General features: G+C 52.8%; 8 protein-coding genes across 8 annotated transcripts; 4 read left to right on the forward strand and 4 right to left on the reverse strand.

Moving 5' to 3' along the window:
- Positions 1-277: 277 nt before the first annotated feature.
- RPL43 (60S ribosomal protein L43) lies at positions 278-767 on the reverse strand (the record flags this gene model as incomplete). The annotated part of the gene is made up of 4 exons (XM_049373658.1): positions 278-341; positions 436-560; positions 620-635; positions 694-767. 4 exons carry the CDS (start codon positions 765-767, stop codon positions 278-280), a joined length of 279 nt encoding a protein of 92 aa, XP_049237028.1.
- A 1,155-nt stretch (positions 768-1,922) lies between these two features.
- Positions 1,923-2,573, forward strand: J4E87_002020 (uncharacterized protein; the record flags this gene model as incomplete). The annotated part of the gene is made up of 3 exons (XM_049373659.1): positions 1,923-1,929; positions 1,973-2,309; positions 2,438-2,573. The coding sequence occupies 3 exons, from the start codon at positions 1,923-1,925 to the stop codon at positions 2,571-2,573; spliced, it is 480 nt and encodes a 159-aa protein (XP_049237029.1).
- A 444-nt stretch (positions 2,574-3,017) lies between these two features.
- On the reverse strand, positions 3,018-3,951 carry J4E87_002021 (uncharacterized protein; the record flags this gene model as incomplete). The annotated part of the gene is made up of 2 exons (XM_049373660.1): positions 3,018-3,820; positions 3,873-3,951. 2 exons carry the CDS (start codon positions 3,949-3,951, stop codon positions 3,018-3,020), a joined length of 882 nt encoding a protein of 293 aa, XP_049237030.1.
- A 364-nt stretch (positions 3,952-4,315) lies between these two features.
- J4E87_002022 (uncharacterized protein) lies at positions 4,316-5,308 on the forward strand (the record flags this gene model as incomplete). The annotated part of the gene is made up of 3 exons (XM_049373661.1): positions 4,316-4,356; positions 4,424-4,476; positions 4,530-5,308. 3 exons carry the CDS (start codon positions 4,316-4,318, stop codon positions 5,306-5,308), a joined length of 873 nt encoding a protein of 290 aa, XP_049237031.1.
- A 1,546-nt stretch (positions 5,309-6,854) lies between these two features.
- On the reverse strand, positions 6,855-8,834 carry J4E87_002023 (uncharacterized protein; the record flags this gene model as incomplete). Its single annotated transcript, XM_049373662.1, has 3 exons — positions 6,855-8,043; positions 8,095-8,513; positions 8,562-8,834. 3 exons carry the CDS (start codon positions 8,832-8,834, stop codon positions 6,855-6,857), a joined length of 1,881 nt encoding a protein of 626 aa, XP_049237032.1.
- Positions 8,835-9,338: 504 nt separating this feature from the next.
- J4E87_002024 (uncharacterized protein) lies at positions 9,339-10,398 on the reverse strand (the record flags this gene model as incomplete). The annotated part of the gene is made up of 3 exons (XM_049373663.1): positions 9,339-9,579; positions 9,631-10,170; positions 10,352-10,398. The coding sequence occupies 3 exons, from the start codon at positions 10,396-10,398 to the stop codon at positions 9,339-9,341; spliced, it is 828 nt and encodes a 275-aa protein (XP_049237033.1).
- Positions 10,399-11,321: 923 nt separating this feature from the next.
- On the forward strand, positions 11,322-12,906 carry J4E87_002025 (uncharacterized protein; the record flags this gene model as incomplete). Its single annotated transcript, XM_049373664.1, has 3 exons — positions 11,322-11,757; positions 11,826-12,082; positions 12,133-12,906. 3 exons carry the CDS (start codon positions 11,322-11,324, stop codon positions 12,904-12,906), a joined length of 1,467 nt encoding a protein of 488 aa, XP_049237034.1.
- Positions 12,907-13,400: 494 nt separating this feature from the next.
- On the forward strand, positions 13,401-15,243 carry J4E87_002026 (uncharacterized protein; the record flags this gene model as incomplete). Its single annotated transcript, XM_049373665.1, has 4 exons — positions 13,401-13,488; positions 13,548-13,734; positions 13,799-13,913; positions 13,978-15,243. 4 exons carry the CDS (start codon positions 13,401-13,403, stop codon positions 15,241-15,243), a joined length of 1,656 nt encoding a protein of 551 aa, XP_049237035.1.
- Positions 15,244-15,506: the final 263 nt, after the last annotated feature.

Genomic DNA, 15,506 nt, shown 5'->3' on the forward strand with positions numbered 1-15,506 from the left:
AAGATGACGGAACGCGGCGTGATTAGACAGAACTATTCGTAGAGGACAAATCCGATGGCGTCCCCACATCATCGATGCGATCATCACAGTTTGTACGCAGCGCGAGGAACGAGGTGTTTGTTTTGTCATGATCGTGCCATTGTTTTGTATGATTCCCTGATGAACCCCTGGTCGTTATGAGACCAGCATCCGAATGCTGCAGTGAGCCTTTCATCGGACCATGGCTGCCGATGCAGAGAAAACCCTCGAAGAACTCCACCCAATGCTCAATGTTCCCTTAAACCTCAGCAATCTCTCGGAGACGACGGATCGTTGACCTGGTGGCGGCGGCAGCGGGAGTACTGTGGGTAGCGGTTAGCACTGTCCTGTTCTACATCGATACGGCCAGCCTCTGCGCAGCGGCGTAAGGGCGCGATGGTGTGCGGGGAGTCTTACGAGACGGTGTAGGCTCCTCCAGCGGTGGTCTTGCGGCAAGACCTGCAGTTCCAGATACCGACGGCCTCACGCTTGACAGAGTTCTTTCCGCAGAATTGGCAGACGTAGCGGGCGTGTTGTGTGATCTATCGCAGGTGAGTGACTCGTTCTACTGAGGCTGTACGGGTCGTGTGGGATTGCGCACCTCCATCTTCTTGACCCTAGATATTGTCAGTATAGCTGTCCCTGGCTCTGCGATTGCGGCGAGGGAATACTTACTGCTTACGGAGCGAGGCACCGTAACGGGTACCGTACTTTCCGGTGATGCCGACCTTCTTTGTGCGCTTCGTCATTTTGGCGGTTGTGATGAGTTGACGAGTGTGGAAGCGTCTGGGTGTTGAATTCGATGACCTTCAAAGTGGTGTGGGGCGCCAAAAATCGCTAAACCGGGGTCTTGGCGTGGTGCGGCACCGGAACAACCCTGCCTCCGGTGCGAGAGGCCTGAGACACCGAGACACAGCATTCCATTGGATTCTCGAAGTACTGCATAATTGTAGCCGGCTTCTGATCAAGCAGTTGAGAGGGTTTGTATCACACAGATGCGACAAATGTAACCTACACCCAAGTCTCGTTGTCGCGCCGTGTACAGCCGAGTCCTCTCGCTGATGCTAGCACACTTTCAAATTATTACTCTAATAAGAATGAGCATTGAATCCTCTTATACTGAAAGCTGCGATTGTATGAAGATCTGTCAGTCTGAGAGTAATTCTCGCGGAGTCTCTAAGTTGGAACGCGCGGTTCAAGGAAACGAAAGGCTCGGCAGTGACACCTGAGTTTCGCAACAACATCTCAGGCACAGTACCGTCTCGCCTACTTGTCGCAACCCAGAGGCAACCAAGGGTGTACCGCCGATGCGCGAATCTCAGTAAAGCCGATCGTTTGTCAGAAGCGCCCGGCTGCCTGATTGCCGAAACGAGATGAAACCAAAACAGCTGACAAGCACAGCCGGGCGCCAACAAACCACCCAAAATGGTGCGATCGTGCGCTTATCGTCTGGAGATCAAGCAGTGTTCAGATGCCAAGGTCTATTTCCACCGGCGTCTGCCGGACACAACGGTCTTCCGGGGTTTGGGGCGCAGTGGACTGTGTGGGGAGGACTACGCGGCGTGAACATCGCCGTTGGAGTACAGAGTATGCAAACATGGTGGAGGGGATATATATCCTGGGGCTGCATTGTACTTTGAGAGGGAGTATAACACCATCGATTAAGCGCGCTCAACCCTAATTACTTCCACCTAGCATTCTCTCAAATCTACACAGTATGGCTATTCGTTTCCTCAAACATGCAACTTTTATTGCTGCTTTCGCAGCATTTGTCGCAGCGCAAGACGACACCATCATACCCGAAGACTTAAGATCAGGCTTTCGTTCAGGCGGAGACGAAGTACAGGTTTCTTTTACAGGCGAAGCAATTAATGGCTTCAAGGATGGGACCGTGTTCGAGAAAGATGGTTAGTCTTTTAGCTCAAGCTAGGCTATAAAATCTAACATCGTGTAGCTGTAGCAAAAGAGCCCACATTCGCTCTTGGCGATAGCAGTGGCATCTCCCCCGGCACCCTGTACACGATCATCATGGTCGATAGCACATGTCCAAATGCTCGAAAACTCCACTACGCTCGGGCGAACTTCAAAAACAACTTCGACATCACCAACATAGAAACTGATTCACCTGCTGTTCTGGATTACGTTGCTCCTGGCTCCGTCGGCGAGAAAGGAGACGACCGACAGTACAGTTTCCTGATGTACACGAACCCGGGACGGAAAGAGATCACGGATCTGCAATTGCCAGGAGACGACGAGGCCTTTGATATCACAAAATTCCAAGATGATAATGGGTTAGGGGACGCGATGGCTGGAGTAGGGATGGTTGTGAAGCTTGGTGGTCAGGCAGATTGTGCAGGTGGTAGTGCAGAAGCGTTGCCTAGTAGCCTGCCAACACCGAGACCAGCGAGTAGCACGACAGTCAGGGTGTCTACTGCTACTGGTGGGTCAGATACGGCTGCGAGCGCTACACCCACGGACGATGCGAACGCGCCTGGAGACGCGGACTCGGCTTCTTCAGCTGCGACCCCTACCCCTACCTCAGCAGCATCGGGTAGGCCAGTGAACTCGGTCGTCCCATCGAGCGGCGTTTCTCCATCGTCAGCCGCAGAGCCGCCCGCTACTGTATCAACAATTGTTTTGTCTAGTGCGGAGGGAACAGGTTCTCCAACGGCAGCTGCTACTGCGCCAGAGCAGACTGCGAATGCTGCCCCGGGAAAGATGTATTGGCCTCGATGGGCTATTGCTTCGATGTTGTTAGTCTCTGGTAGCATGATCATGTCATAAGTCAGGGTGTAGACGGTAATACCATGAAGAAATGAACACCGACGTTTTTTGAGCGTTGCTTTATTTCACATGTACAACAGTACAAACTTAAGTATCTAATCGCCTCCAAGCGAAGCCATAATTGCAACTTCCACGCAGGCCCGTTCTGTACTTAGTCTGGCCGCCTTCTATCTACAATCATGATACAACTACCACGTTACATCTTGATCCTCCGTTTACTCTTTGACAGCCTCGGCGTAACTCTTGTCCAATGAGGCGTTCTTCTTGATCAGCTCTCCAACGATAAACGGTAAACAATCCTGGGGACCGTAGTACTTTAGATCAAACTTATCCCATTCACCTGCATCTTTCAAGAAGTCTGGCGTATGCCTCTGAAGCTCACACCCACCCATGAAGAATGGCCACCCAAGAATCGTATACACCAGTTGCATGAAGCGCGCAGCGACTCTGCCTTCGGTCCTCCAGGGATTCACTACGTGCTCGCAGATCACCATCCGGCCGCCAGGCTTGAGAAGGTTGTAGAGTCCCTTGATAGTCTGCTCTGGGTGGGGAACGCCACAAAGCACGCGAGTGCAACAGATCTCATCGAACACACCATCAGATGCCAACCCGCCTTTTCCACTGACATCCAGAATCCCGCTCTTGTGCAATGCTGGAATTAGACTCTCTGGCTCTGCACCACAGACCATGGCATGGAACTTGCTACCAAACCCTCTCTTCTCCGCGTTCTTCAGCAACCCTGGATGCAAGTCTTCGGCAGGCTCAGCCCCGTACACAGCAGAAATGATATCCGGGTTGAAACGTGAAAGCATCTCTCCGGATCCAGGGCCGATGTCGAGGACTACGCCTTTGCACTGGGACAAAAGCGAGAATGTAGGGCCGGGCATTTCAGCAGACATTGCTTCGCCGTTGTTCTTCCAGAGGCGGGCGAAGGCCTTGAAACGGAGTTTGGTAATGTTGAAGAGCGAAAAAGGGCGCCAGTCATAGAACACGACTTCAAACATGGTCATTACGAAGTCTATGTACAAGTCAGTTTAGGTGCCCTGAACGATAGTTGCAATGCTACTTACGATATGCTGCTATGAAAAGCAATATGGACGGACGAAGAAGCGTCGGAATGTGCTCGCCCAGCCATTGTGATGCTGTCATGATATCTTTGAATCCCGAGGTCCTGTATATCTCAAGTTTTCGATATAGTGTACTTCGGAAGTGGATCCGCGGTCGCAACGGCAATTAATCGATGAAGATACAAGTGCAAAAGTGGAGGAAAGGAAGCAGAATCCAGAATCCAAAAAGGAACATCATCAGCTAGGCTCCATATCCCAATGGAACGCTCGGGAACAAATGCTAGTCAGGCATTGTGGTAGCTGATGACATGATAGGTCAGTTGGGGGGTTCAAGATACGGACAGGGCGTGTGTGACGTCGACGCGCTAGTGGCAGGGACAACCGAGGCGCGCATCGCGAGCTGTGACGTCTGCTACCATCAACGCATTGGCAGCTGTCAACACACAATGGCCGAAGGAAAGAGAACGCAATTCGCTTTAGTCACGGGGTAAGTACTTCTACAAGTCGCCACAGTCGTAGGCTTAGCTCCTTCCAGCTCCAACTGACGCGAGCAGCTGTACGCCCGGCGGCATTGGGCACTTTCTTGCACTGGAATTCGCCGAACGAGGTCCGCATAACACCATGTCTTCACGATTCTTGGTTGCTAATCGGCGTATATAGGCTTCCAAGTCCTGGGTACCGTTCGCGATCCGTCCAAATACACCTCGCCGCACCCCAACATCACATATCTACCCCTCGAACTCCCCCACAAGGAATCCATACGCGCACTCCACCAGCGCGTCACCGAGATCACGGGCGGAAAACTCGACATACTATACAACAATGCCGGACGCAACTATGTCGTACCAGCGCTGGACTACGACGAGGATGAGCTGCAGGAACTTTTCCAAGTCAACGTCTTCTCCGTCATGGAGATGTGCAAGACCTTTACCCCTCTTGTGGTCGAAGCGAAGGGTACAATTGTACAGACAGGGTCGTTAGCTGGCATCATGCCTTATGTGTGGGGTGCACCATACAATGCCTCCAAGGCCGCACTACACGCCTATTCCGACACCCTACGCGTCGAACTCGCTCCGCTAGGCGTACGCGTCATCAACGTCGTGACTGGCGGCGTCACATCGAATATTGCGCGAACACACCGAACTCTGCCACCGGGCTCCTATATGCAACCGCTTGCTGCCGAATACGAGCGAAGGTTGAAGCACAGTCAAGAGTTGGGCATGGATACCAAGCAATACGCAAGCAGTTGCGTGAGGCAGGTGCTAGCTGGAGACGGCATACTCTCCAAGACGAGATGGATATGGGAGGGCAAGATGAGCTGGGTCGTGTGGTTCGCGTGGACGTACCTACCGACTGCGGCGCTTGATCTTTACTTCACCAGGACGTTCAAGCTGAACAAGCTGAGAGGGACAGCTGGACCGGATAAAAAGACGCAATAGGGAAATGCGATGGCCATGAGCGGCTGCAATACAGTCAACACTGGCCGTCTGACAGAACTGAGACGGTGCCAAATAGGCCCACTTGCCGTGTGATTGAATCTCTTTCTGGAACTGGTCGCTATGTGGTCTGAATATGATCAGAACATAGCAAATTTCACCTTCCGAAGATGAAGACTTATGCGCCGATGGGGCCATATTGAACAGGATAACATACGTCATATGTGCCCGGTGCAAGCGAGTGTACCTGTCGTTTTTGAGAGGCACGGTTTGAACGACTGAACATCGTTGCCCGGCAACATGCCTGCATCCGCCGAGAGTCTCATCCACGTATGAATCTCCCATTTTTTTGCTGAAAACGACGCTCCAACCTTTACACGCGCATATTCCATACGCATACCATCAATGGGCGTAAACCCACAGCATGTGCGCCGAGATCATTGCAAGTCATTCTATGCTCCACGCCCTTCCTAATGAAATCCTCACTCTTATCTTCGATCACTTGTTCGACGATCAGCGCCAGCAAGCTGAGCTGGATAATGATGTTCGCGAATACGACCTTCCAACCACCTACTTAACACTCTACGCCTTAGCGCGCACCTGTCGCGGTCTGTCTCAAGTCGCAAGGGACATTCTCCGTCAGAAATGCGTATGGGAATTCCGGCACCCGATCGGACCTTTCGCACAACGAGCACAGACCGAGCGTTATCATGGTAGATATCCAGATTGCAGGCAAATAGAGGTGTTAAGCAATGCTAGGTAGGATAGAAGGTCATTTTACGACGGACTAGCAGAAGAAGAGCTCAAGGCAGCTTTAGCGACCCAAGAAGATTAGCCAGAGAATGTATAGGAAATACTTAAGAAAGATCCCGCTCAAGTTCAGCTCGCATTACTTGTCGCGAGATCACCCAACCTGCGAGAGTTCATTATAGGCGCTCTGCACATAGAAATAGCGCCCGACGATCTCCCCATATAGCTTTATCCTATCATCCAGGGTGCGCACAGCAACTTAGTCAACGTCACACACGATCCAGTCTATGGCAACCTCCAGATTGTCGACATAGACATGCAGAATGTCATTACCCCTCTTGTAGGCCACCTTTTTGCTTTACCGCTTTGGGCCAGTTGCAAACCATGTGTCAGACTGGTTCCGCATCAGCACTCGTGGCTGCAGGCAAGTTCGCTGGAGACGCTGCAGCTAGACATGCTAGAGGATTTGCCTGCGATGTACATGGTGTTTGCTCAAGGTTCTGATCAGAGGGTATCGGGGAAGCGATAAGATGAAGATGTCAACTGAGTGGAGCTGGAGAGGAGGTGGACAGGTTAGATTCTTGGTTGACTTCCAGTTATGATGTTGGGCTAGATACATCCTCTTCAAAATGACGATGCACCTGTCCGATGAAATGGATCGTAACATCAGATCACCGGTAGATGCCAATACCGCTTTGAATCCATGCTGCAATGCATATGCTTGACTGTGCATATGACGCAATACTGGTATATGACCTATATTCTATCATCGCTCATGCCTATCTCACTAGTTCAACGTCTACACCCCCAACACACCCCTCAACCCCCTAACCTTCCCCCTCAAATCCCCATACCCCAACCAAACAATCCCCTCCGCCATCTTCCACGCCTTCTCCCCCGCGCCCTCCCCTCTCAACGGAATATCCATAGGCGGCGGAATCGCCGTCTTAATCCCCGCCCAAGCCCACCGATCCCTCGTAATACTCTTCTGATTACACAAACTCCTCAGTCCCTCTTTACCCGCAAAGCGCCCATAGCCACTACCCTTTGTACCGCCAAATGGCATCTGAACCATGTAGTAGACTGCAAAGTCGTTGACGGCAACCATACCGGCTTGTAGGGAGCGGACGACGAGTTCGAGGTCGCGGGTCGAGGTGCCGAAGACAGAGGAGCCGAGGGCGTAGGTGGTGCTGTTGGCGATTGTGATGGCGTCTGTGACGGATTCGGCACGCATGAGGAGGAAGACGGGGGCGAAGAGTTCGGTTTGTGCGATCTTCATGGTTGGGGTTACGTCGGCGATGAAGGTGGGTGTGAAGTAGTGGCCTTGCGGGTGATCGGGGTTGGTGTAGCGTTTTCCACCTGCTAGGAGGCGGGCGCCGTTGTTGACGGCATCTTGGATGAGCTCTTCGAGCTTCGTGTAGCTCGCGTCGGATATCGATGCGCCGATGTCGATGGGTGCGTCTGAGGTGTTGTTGAGAATGGAGCCTGGACGGAGTGCCTGGATCTTGGGTGTGAGGTACTCGATGAAGCGGTCGTAGACTTTGGGTAGGGCGATTACGCGCTCGATGCCGATACAGTTCTGGCCTGCAGACTGGAACGTGCCCCTCATGAGGATACTGGCAACGCGCTTGAAGTCGCTGTTGGATAGGTCATCCAGTACTATCGCCGGGTCTTTGCCGCCCAATTCTACGCACACTGGTGTCAGTGCCTTCGCCGCCGATGCGCAAACATGGTGTGCTACCGGTCGCGATCCAATAAAGGTTATGTGTGATATCGACGGATGCGAAGTAAGATGATCGGCGACGTCAGGCCAGCAGACGACAGACTGAACGATGTCGGGCGAATGACCGCATGCTTCAAGGGCGCGAGTAGCAATTGAAGCGAAGTATGACGAAGACCAGGCAGTCGCTTCCGAGCCTTTGACGATGATGGCATTACCGGCGAAGATGGAGGCTATTACGGGGCTTATGAGATTGTGGAAGGGGTAGCTGTAGTATTGTTAGCCGCAATAATTTAATCGAGTGACGTTTGATACTTACTTCCAGCTCACGCAAGCCGCAACGACGCCCAGCGGCTCATAAACAACCTCATTCCACTTGTACATCATGAGGAAGTTGGTGTCCCTCTTCTCAGCCTTGAGACTCTTTTCGCCGTGTTTGATCGTCCACCTCAGCTTCTCCACCGTCACCAGAATCTCGCCCAGACTCGCGTCTACCATAGTCTTGCCTGAGTCCAGACATGCGACCCGCGCAATTTCTTCTTGGTTCTCCAGGATGAACTTGAGCATAGTGCGCAGCACCTTTCGCCGCCTGAGGAAGCTTGTCTGAGCCCATTGTACCTGGGCTGCCTTGGCTTTGGCGATTGCGCGGTCGATGCCGTCGGCTGTGGAGGGGTTGATGCGCCCGAGGGCTTCACCAGTCGCGGGAGCGTAGCATTGGATCAGGGAAGAGCCCGGTACCTGCTGAAGTCAGTCACCGAAACCGAAACCTGGGGAGTACATGTGCACCTTCAACTGCGGCTTCTCAAGCACCTGGCCCTTCCATCCTTTGCGAGCCTGCTCAGGTGTGTCGACTTCATACTTGACAGGCTCCTCGGGATCAGCACGACAAGTAATCCAGATGAAAGAGAGTGCGGCTATCCAGAGTGCGCCATACAAGGCGACATTGAAGTCGTTGTCAGCGCGTGCGGTAATGCGGTCCATGTTGCCGATGACGGTCTGACCAGATGGCGCGTGGTCCAAGAAAGTCCGATCCTGGCCGCCTGGACCCTGAAACGCCATCCCCACACGGATGCGCTAAGACGCGTGGTCATCTGAAACTACTGCAGGCGTCGAGGGCATACTTCACCGGACGAATCACTCCTCAACCCCATTTCCAATTCCCATACTCATGCTCGGTCAGACATTCCCGAGCGAATTGCGTAGAGCTTCCTACTTACGCTGTCAGGCAATTTGGAAGAAGTGTTGATTGCAGTGGAAGACGTCCCGTAGCCACTCAGGGCGCTTTTCTGTGAACTGCCATCCATAAGCCTATGTGACAGCTGCGTAAGTCACGTTCTTGACTTCATCAGGTCTAAGGCTCTTCTGTTGTGGTGACATCCGCAATCATGGACAACTCGCGCTAAGGTAGACCACGGTCAGCAACAAAGGTAGATGTTCACTGATGGTATTGCTCGTCATAAGATTTGATCTCATATATCATACATCCTTCATAGCCACGGTTCCCTGTCCGTGGGCCTTGGTGCTCTTCTGATCCTCCAACAACTTAACCCTTCGAACCCGCACTTACTTTGCGTTGTTCTTGGGCGCCTCCGTAGGTGGACCGTCAGGCGTGGTGTAACACCTGGTCATGCCACCATCGATGACGAAATCGGTGCCGTTGACGAAGCTGCTCTCATCGCTGGCAAGGAAGAGAACACCCTGCGCCTGCTCGATGGCCTCACCGAAGCGACCAGTGGGGAAGTGGACTTCGCGACGGTGACGCTTAGCCTGGTCGTCACCAAGCCAATCTTGCAGAAGTGGTGTGCTGTTACTGTTAGTATCTCACAAGTAGCGTATTGGTTGGGAGTAAACCTACTTGAGCGGTGCTGGGCATAGCGCATTGAACCTGAAGCCCTCACGTGCGTGAACCATAGCCAACTCACGTGTCATGGCCAGTACGGCACCCTTGCTGGCGGTGTATGCGAGCTGGGGCGTTGCGCTACCGACCAATGCGACAACGCTGGCGGTGTTGATGACACTGGTCTTCTTCTTGCCGTTCTTCCTGAAGCTGTTGACTGCGTGCTTGCAGCCGAACCATACACCCTTGACGTTGATGGCTTGTGTCAGGTCCCAGATCTTCTCGGGTGTGTTGACAGCGTCATCGTCGTCTGAGTGCATAATGCCTGCGTTGTTGAACAGTACATCCAGACCACCCCATGAGTCGACGTGCTCAACCATAGCTTGCACATCGGTCTCCTTGGAAACATCGGTAATCTTAGTCTCGACCTTCTTGGCCTCTGGGACTATCTCTTTCAGCTTGGCCGAAGCCTTCTCCAGGGCTGGGCCGGAAATATCAGAGAGGAGGACATTGGCGCCTTCCCGAGCAAAGAGAATGGCAGTCTCGAGACCGATACCGCTGGCGGTTGTCAGTAGGTAGTTGCGGGTACGCGACAAAATCCTGTGTGTGCTGCTCCCCGCGTTGAAAAATGAACAATTCGGCGTTGAAGCCAGTAATGAAACATGGTCAAAAGGGTAGATGATTGCAAAAGAAATGCTGGTAGGAAATGTGTCGTGGTACGTGCGGGATCGGTGCTTACCCAGCGCCTCCAGTGATGATGCAGTTCTTGCCTTCAAGACGACCCATGTTGAATGTTTGGTCTGGTTATTGTGCTGATAGAAGTGTAGTGAAGGTGCTGCAATGCGGTCAATGGATATGAAGGGTGAGGCAAAGTTTTGTGGAAGCTGTGAGATATGACTAATATTTTGCTAGAGGAAGCGTCATGAGAACAGCGCGCGGACCTGTGAATGGGGAAGGTTTGCCAAAGGCGCAAACAGTACCAGTCTCCACACTCACCTATGAATCGGACTTTGCAGTGCGGGCTGGCGTATGAGGAGCGTCGTCGGAATGGAGAGTGCGAGGAGATGGAGATGACGAACGGGTAGTCTCGGACAGCTCACAAGTCATTCAAACATCAAGGGTCCCGAAATCGGCCCATTGCATTGATAGACTACGATAAGGGCGGGCTATCGCGTTGGCGGCTGTCATCTTTGGGCACACGACGAAGGAGCGGTGGGCGAAGGCACGATAGCAGCCTCGAATTAACAACTGTCCTACGGCATGGATGCGCCAAACGCCGTTACACGTCAGGGCTGATGAAGTATGGCCACTACCCCGCCATGATGGATGACGTGCGTGCTTGCCCGTCTCTTGTATGCCGGCGCATCATCACGTTGTCGCATAGGGATTCATGTTGTCGCTTCGGGAGGGTGTCGAGGTGTCGCGTAGGAGAGAGATAGCACACATACGCGTGACTATGCAAGATATAGCCTGTACGCGCATGCAAGGCCAGGCTATGATGTCGTTGGATGCATCGCAGCCCGCATCCCGATAACCCCTCATTGGCCCACCCCAGCTGTCCCGCCTATCGCATCCCAAACGCCTTGGGCCCTTAAGCTCTCTATCCGCGCAAACCTGATTGCGACGCGATATCTCTTTCCAACGACACGACGCTCCTTTCACTCATAAGCTTCAACAGCTACATCGCTCCAGCCCCCTCCATCCTCACCATGGCCGCCGAATTCGATGCCTCCAAGCTGACGGCCGAGCAACTGCCCGAACTCCTCAAAAATGACCTCGCAGTCAAGGTCGCGGGCATCGATGTCGACGGCGTCCTGCGCGGAAAGCTCATGGCCAAGAAAAAGTTCCTCAGCATAGCCAACGAGGGCTTCGGTTTCTGCTCTGTCATCTTCGGATGGGACATGCACGACCAGACATACTTCAAGGAGTTGGCCATCTCCAACAAGGAGAACGGATACCGCGACTTGCTCGCCATACCCGACCTGACGTCCTTCCGGAGGATACCGTGGGAGGACAACGTGCCCTTCTTCCTCATCAGCTTCCACGACCCGGACACTAAGGGCACCCTCAGCGCATGCCCAAGGAGTCTGTTGAAGCGCGCCGTCGACAAGCTGAAGGAGAATGGATATGGCGCTATGGCTGGTGGTGAGTCCAACGCCAGTTGAAGAGCGGGTGCTGCGCGTCGTCAATGAAGCTGATGTGTTACCGTGTAGCCGAGTACGAGTTCTACCAATTCCGCGCGCCCCAGAGCCACGATGGCTCAGAGAGGAACACGTCGAGCACCGCCGCCTTCTTGCGCGACAACCCCGTCAACTCGCTCCCCAGTCTTACCGAAGGCATGTTTGGATACAGCATCACGCGACCCGTCCACAACCAGGAGTACTACTACGGCATCTTCAACACATGCGCCCAGTTTGGCTGTGGCATCGAAGGATGGCATACTGAGTCCGGTCCGGGTGTCTTTGAAGCGGTGGGTATATCAACTCGTGGGCACGGGCAAAGCAGACTGACACAGCATAGGCTCTCGAATTCGGCGAGATCCAGCAAATGGCTGACAAAGCGTCGCTCTTCAAACTTGTCGTCAAGTCACTCGGATCCAAGTACGGCATAACACCGTGCTTCATGGCAAAGCCGCGCGAGGGTCTCCCAGGAAACAGCGGCCACATGCACGTCTCAATCGTGGACAAAGAAAACAAGAACCTCTTCTACCGAGGCGAAGAGGACAAGAATGCGCCATACTCAGACATCGCGTACCTTTCGGACCTTGGTCGGCATTTCCTCGCGGGTTTGATCGACGGTCTCCCCGACATCATGCCTATTCTCGCACCCAATGTCAACAGCTACAAACGGCTAGTAGAGAATTTCTGGGCACCTGTTACTGTATCATGGGGTCTTGAACATCGCGCCGCGTCCATCCGTCTTATTTCTCCTCCCACCTCTTCTGGTAAGGCAACACGCTTCGAAGTGCGTGTGCCAGGCGCAGACACAAACCCACACTTCGTCCTTGCTGCCATTCTAGCTCTTGGCTGGCGAGGTATCGAGAAGAAGATGGAGATTAGCATACCGCCTCTAGGCAAGGGCGAAGATGTTGGTGGAGAGGCGGATAAGGGCGAGCGCCTAGCCAAGAGCCTGAAGGAGGCCACAGAGCGGTTTATGAGGAAAGAAAGTGTCGCGAGAGAGGTATTTGGCGATCAGTTTGTGGACCACTTTGGCGGCACCAGGCAACATGAGATTAGGCTGTGGGATGAAGCCGTGACTGATTGGGAAGTCAGAAGGTATATCGAGACGGTATAAGTTCTTGTTCGTAAGAAAAGTAAGATTGAGGAAAGAGATGGAATATTTCACAACGTAACCTACTGTTGATTCTACGATACCACATTCCCATCCGCGATACGCGTTGTTCTGCCTCAATATACCTTTTCCAAGAGTCAAATACCAGTTCCAAGACTTCATTTCTAGTAGCACCGGAAGTATTGACGCCCAGAGGAATATATCCGGGAGAATTTCCCGGTGCGTCATTAGCGGCAACGAGAAGTGACACTACACATGCAACTACCTGATCCTACCAAGCACTCCAAGCTTCACTAGAACACACAAGGCTACTCTTCGGCGGGCACTGCGCCGAATACTTGAAGTCTGGGGTAGATCGCCGCTCACGATGCGGAGGTTTTTGATTGCGGGTGCAATTATCCGGCTCAGGCGTGCAGGAATCTGGGAAGGTATTTAAGTCGACAATGTGATGAGGACAATGAAGCTATTGAATGCATTGGGTTCGTCTATAGTCTAAGATGAGGGCATTCAGCTTCGTCGTAGCGTATCTTGCCACGCGTGTAAGTGCTGCAGTAACGAAACGTAGCAGCACAGTACTTTCTTCAAGTACGTCAATCAAGCTTTCTAATTAACGTCTATGTCTTCTCACTAACAGTCCCAATCAGATGCCCAAGATCTCTTCGACTGGTCCATGCACATCCAGGACAACCGCTACGATGCATCCTACAACTTCATCCAGTACTCCGACAAAGGACCATGGTCTGTTCGCTTCACAGCGTGGTATGTAGCCGGATTGTTGCACAGGAACCAGGGAGATGATGTGAAGCATGCAGAAGCTTCTATCAGGAACATGTACGTATGGTATAGAATGGGCAGGTGAAGTCTAAGAAGAAAATGACTGACAATGCGGCATTAGACTAGCATGTCAGATGACAGATGATTTCGACGCTCCATGGTACGGAACATACAAGCTATCCCCTGATGAACCAGATCCAACGCCTGATTCAGGTTTATACGTACCAAAGATATACGTACGTTGACCAGCATCTACCGTCACTCCCTCCAATCCCCAAGCTAATACACTCCCCCCCGAAGACAACCTACGACCCCAACTGGCGCGACTTCATCGGCACCCAACTAATCCAGATCCTCTCCGAATTCTCCTTTCTCCTCCCCCCTTCGCTCATAACCTCCATCGAAGATTCGCTCGAAGTCGCCGCCGTGGGCAGTATGCGCCGCAACGGCACCTACCCCACAATCGACGACAACCTAACAATCGGCTACACGAACCCAGCCATGATGCGCGCTCTCCTCTGCGAATACATCGGCACCCGTCGATCCAACTCCACTTTCACGTCTTTCGCGGAAGACCAAGGGAAGAAGATATTACAGTTGTTCCAAAGAGAAGGTGCGGAGACGGTTAGCGAGTACAACGCGCCTACGTATTACGGGATTGATGTCTGGGCCATGGGTGCGCAGATCAAGTACGGTGTTGGTAACTCCAGCATGACGAAGGCGGCGAAGTATATCCTGCCGCGGATGATGGGTGATTTAGCGGATCATTATAATGGGTATTTGGGGAATGTGGTGGGGCCGTATGATAGGGCGTATACGAGAGATATCACACAGCATTCGTCTGTTCTCTCCTTGGTACTGTGGGGTCTTTGGGGCAGGGAGCGGACGAGCCAGCCGAAGAAGATGGAGGGGGATTTACTATTTGATGTTGCTCAGGGAGCGGCTATGACGCTTGTCCTTGGAGATGTGGAGACGCTTTTACCAGCGCATGTGGAAAAGGCGTTTACGACAAGAGACTTCATTGGAGAGCCAAGGTGGCTGAACCGAACGGTTTGGGATGAGCTCGAGGGAGGTGAGCCGAGGATCGCGTCGAGTTGGTTGAGCAAAGAGTTGATGATTGGCGGACAACAGGTGGATGAGGATGTGAACAGAGGGGATCAGTTTGTTCCTGCTATTGTTCATTGGGCGGGTGATAAGGAGCATAAGCCTTATCCGCTTAACACCTTCTTCGCCCTCTACCCGTCTGCATCGTCGATCCACGCTGTCGCCTCGCCAAATCATCTCTCTATTAGCTATCCCAACCGGACGCAGGAAGGGAGCGATATCTTTACATTTGCGCTGTCGAATGTGCCGCCGAGTTGGACGCTGGGTACTGGGCGACGCATAACGGGATTCGAGGATTTGCCGTGTGTGGAGATTGAGGTTGAGGCGGAGGGCTTGGTGAAGCAGAATGTGACGTATGGAACGGCGCTGAGGAACCATCTGTTTTACAACATTTCGTATGTGGTTCCGGAGGATTTCGAGGGAGTGCCGAGGGTAGAGTTGGATATCAAGTATACGTGCTAGCTAGCTTATAGTAGCGATAGGCTATTAGTATCTGTCGGCGCCGGTGATTCCTCACACAATGATACTTTCTCATCAGCCTGGCGCTCGTATCGATACTCCAGACATAGTTCCCAAAGACGGTATCATGGGTACTTCAGGCCTTGGACCATAGGCCTGGTTTCCTAGTACGCTCGGTATCTGGGCTTCTGTCGTTCTCTAGCAGGTATTTGCTTTCGTCGCTGTGGTATCGCGATTCGTCCGTAATCTCATCGTGAAATGATGGT

This window comes from Alternaria ethzedia, assembly GCF_023757985.1.
Source record: "Alternaria ethzedia strain BMP 0044 chromosome Unknown scaffold_3, whole genome shotgun sequence".
In the NCBI taxonomy this organism is placed as follows: domain Eukaryota; kingdom Fungi; phylum Ascomycota; class Dothideomycetes; order Pleosporales; family Pleosporaceae; genus Alternaria; species Alternaria ethzedia.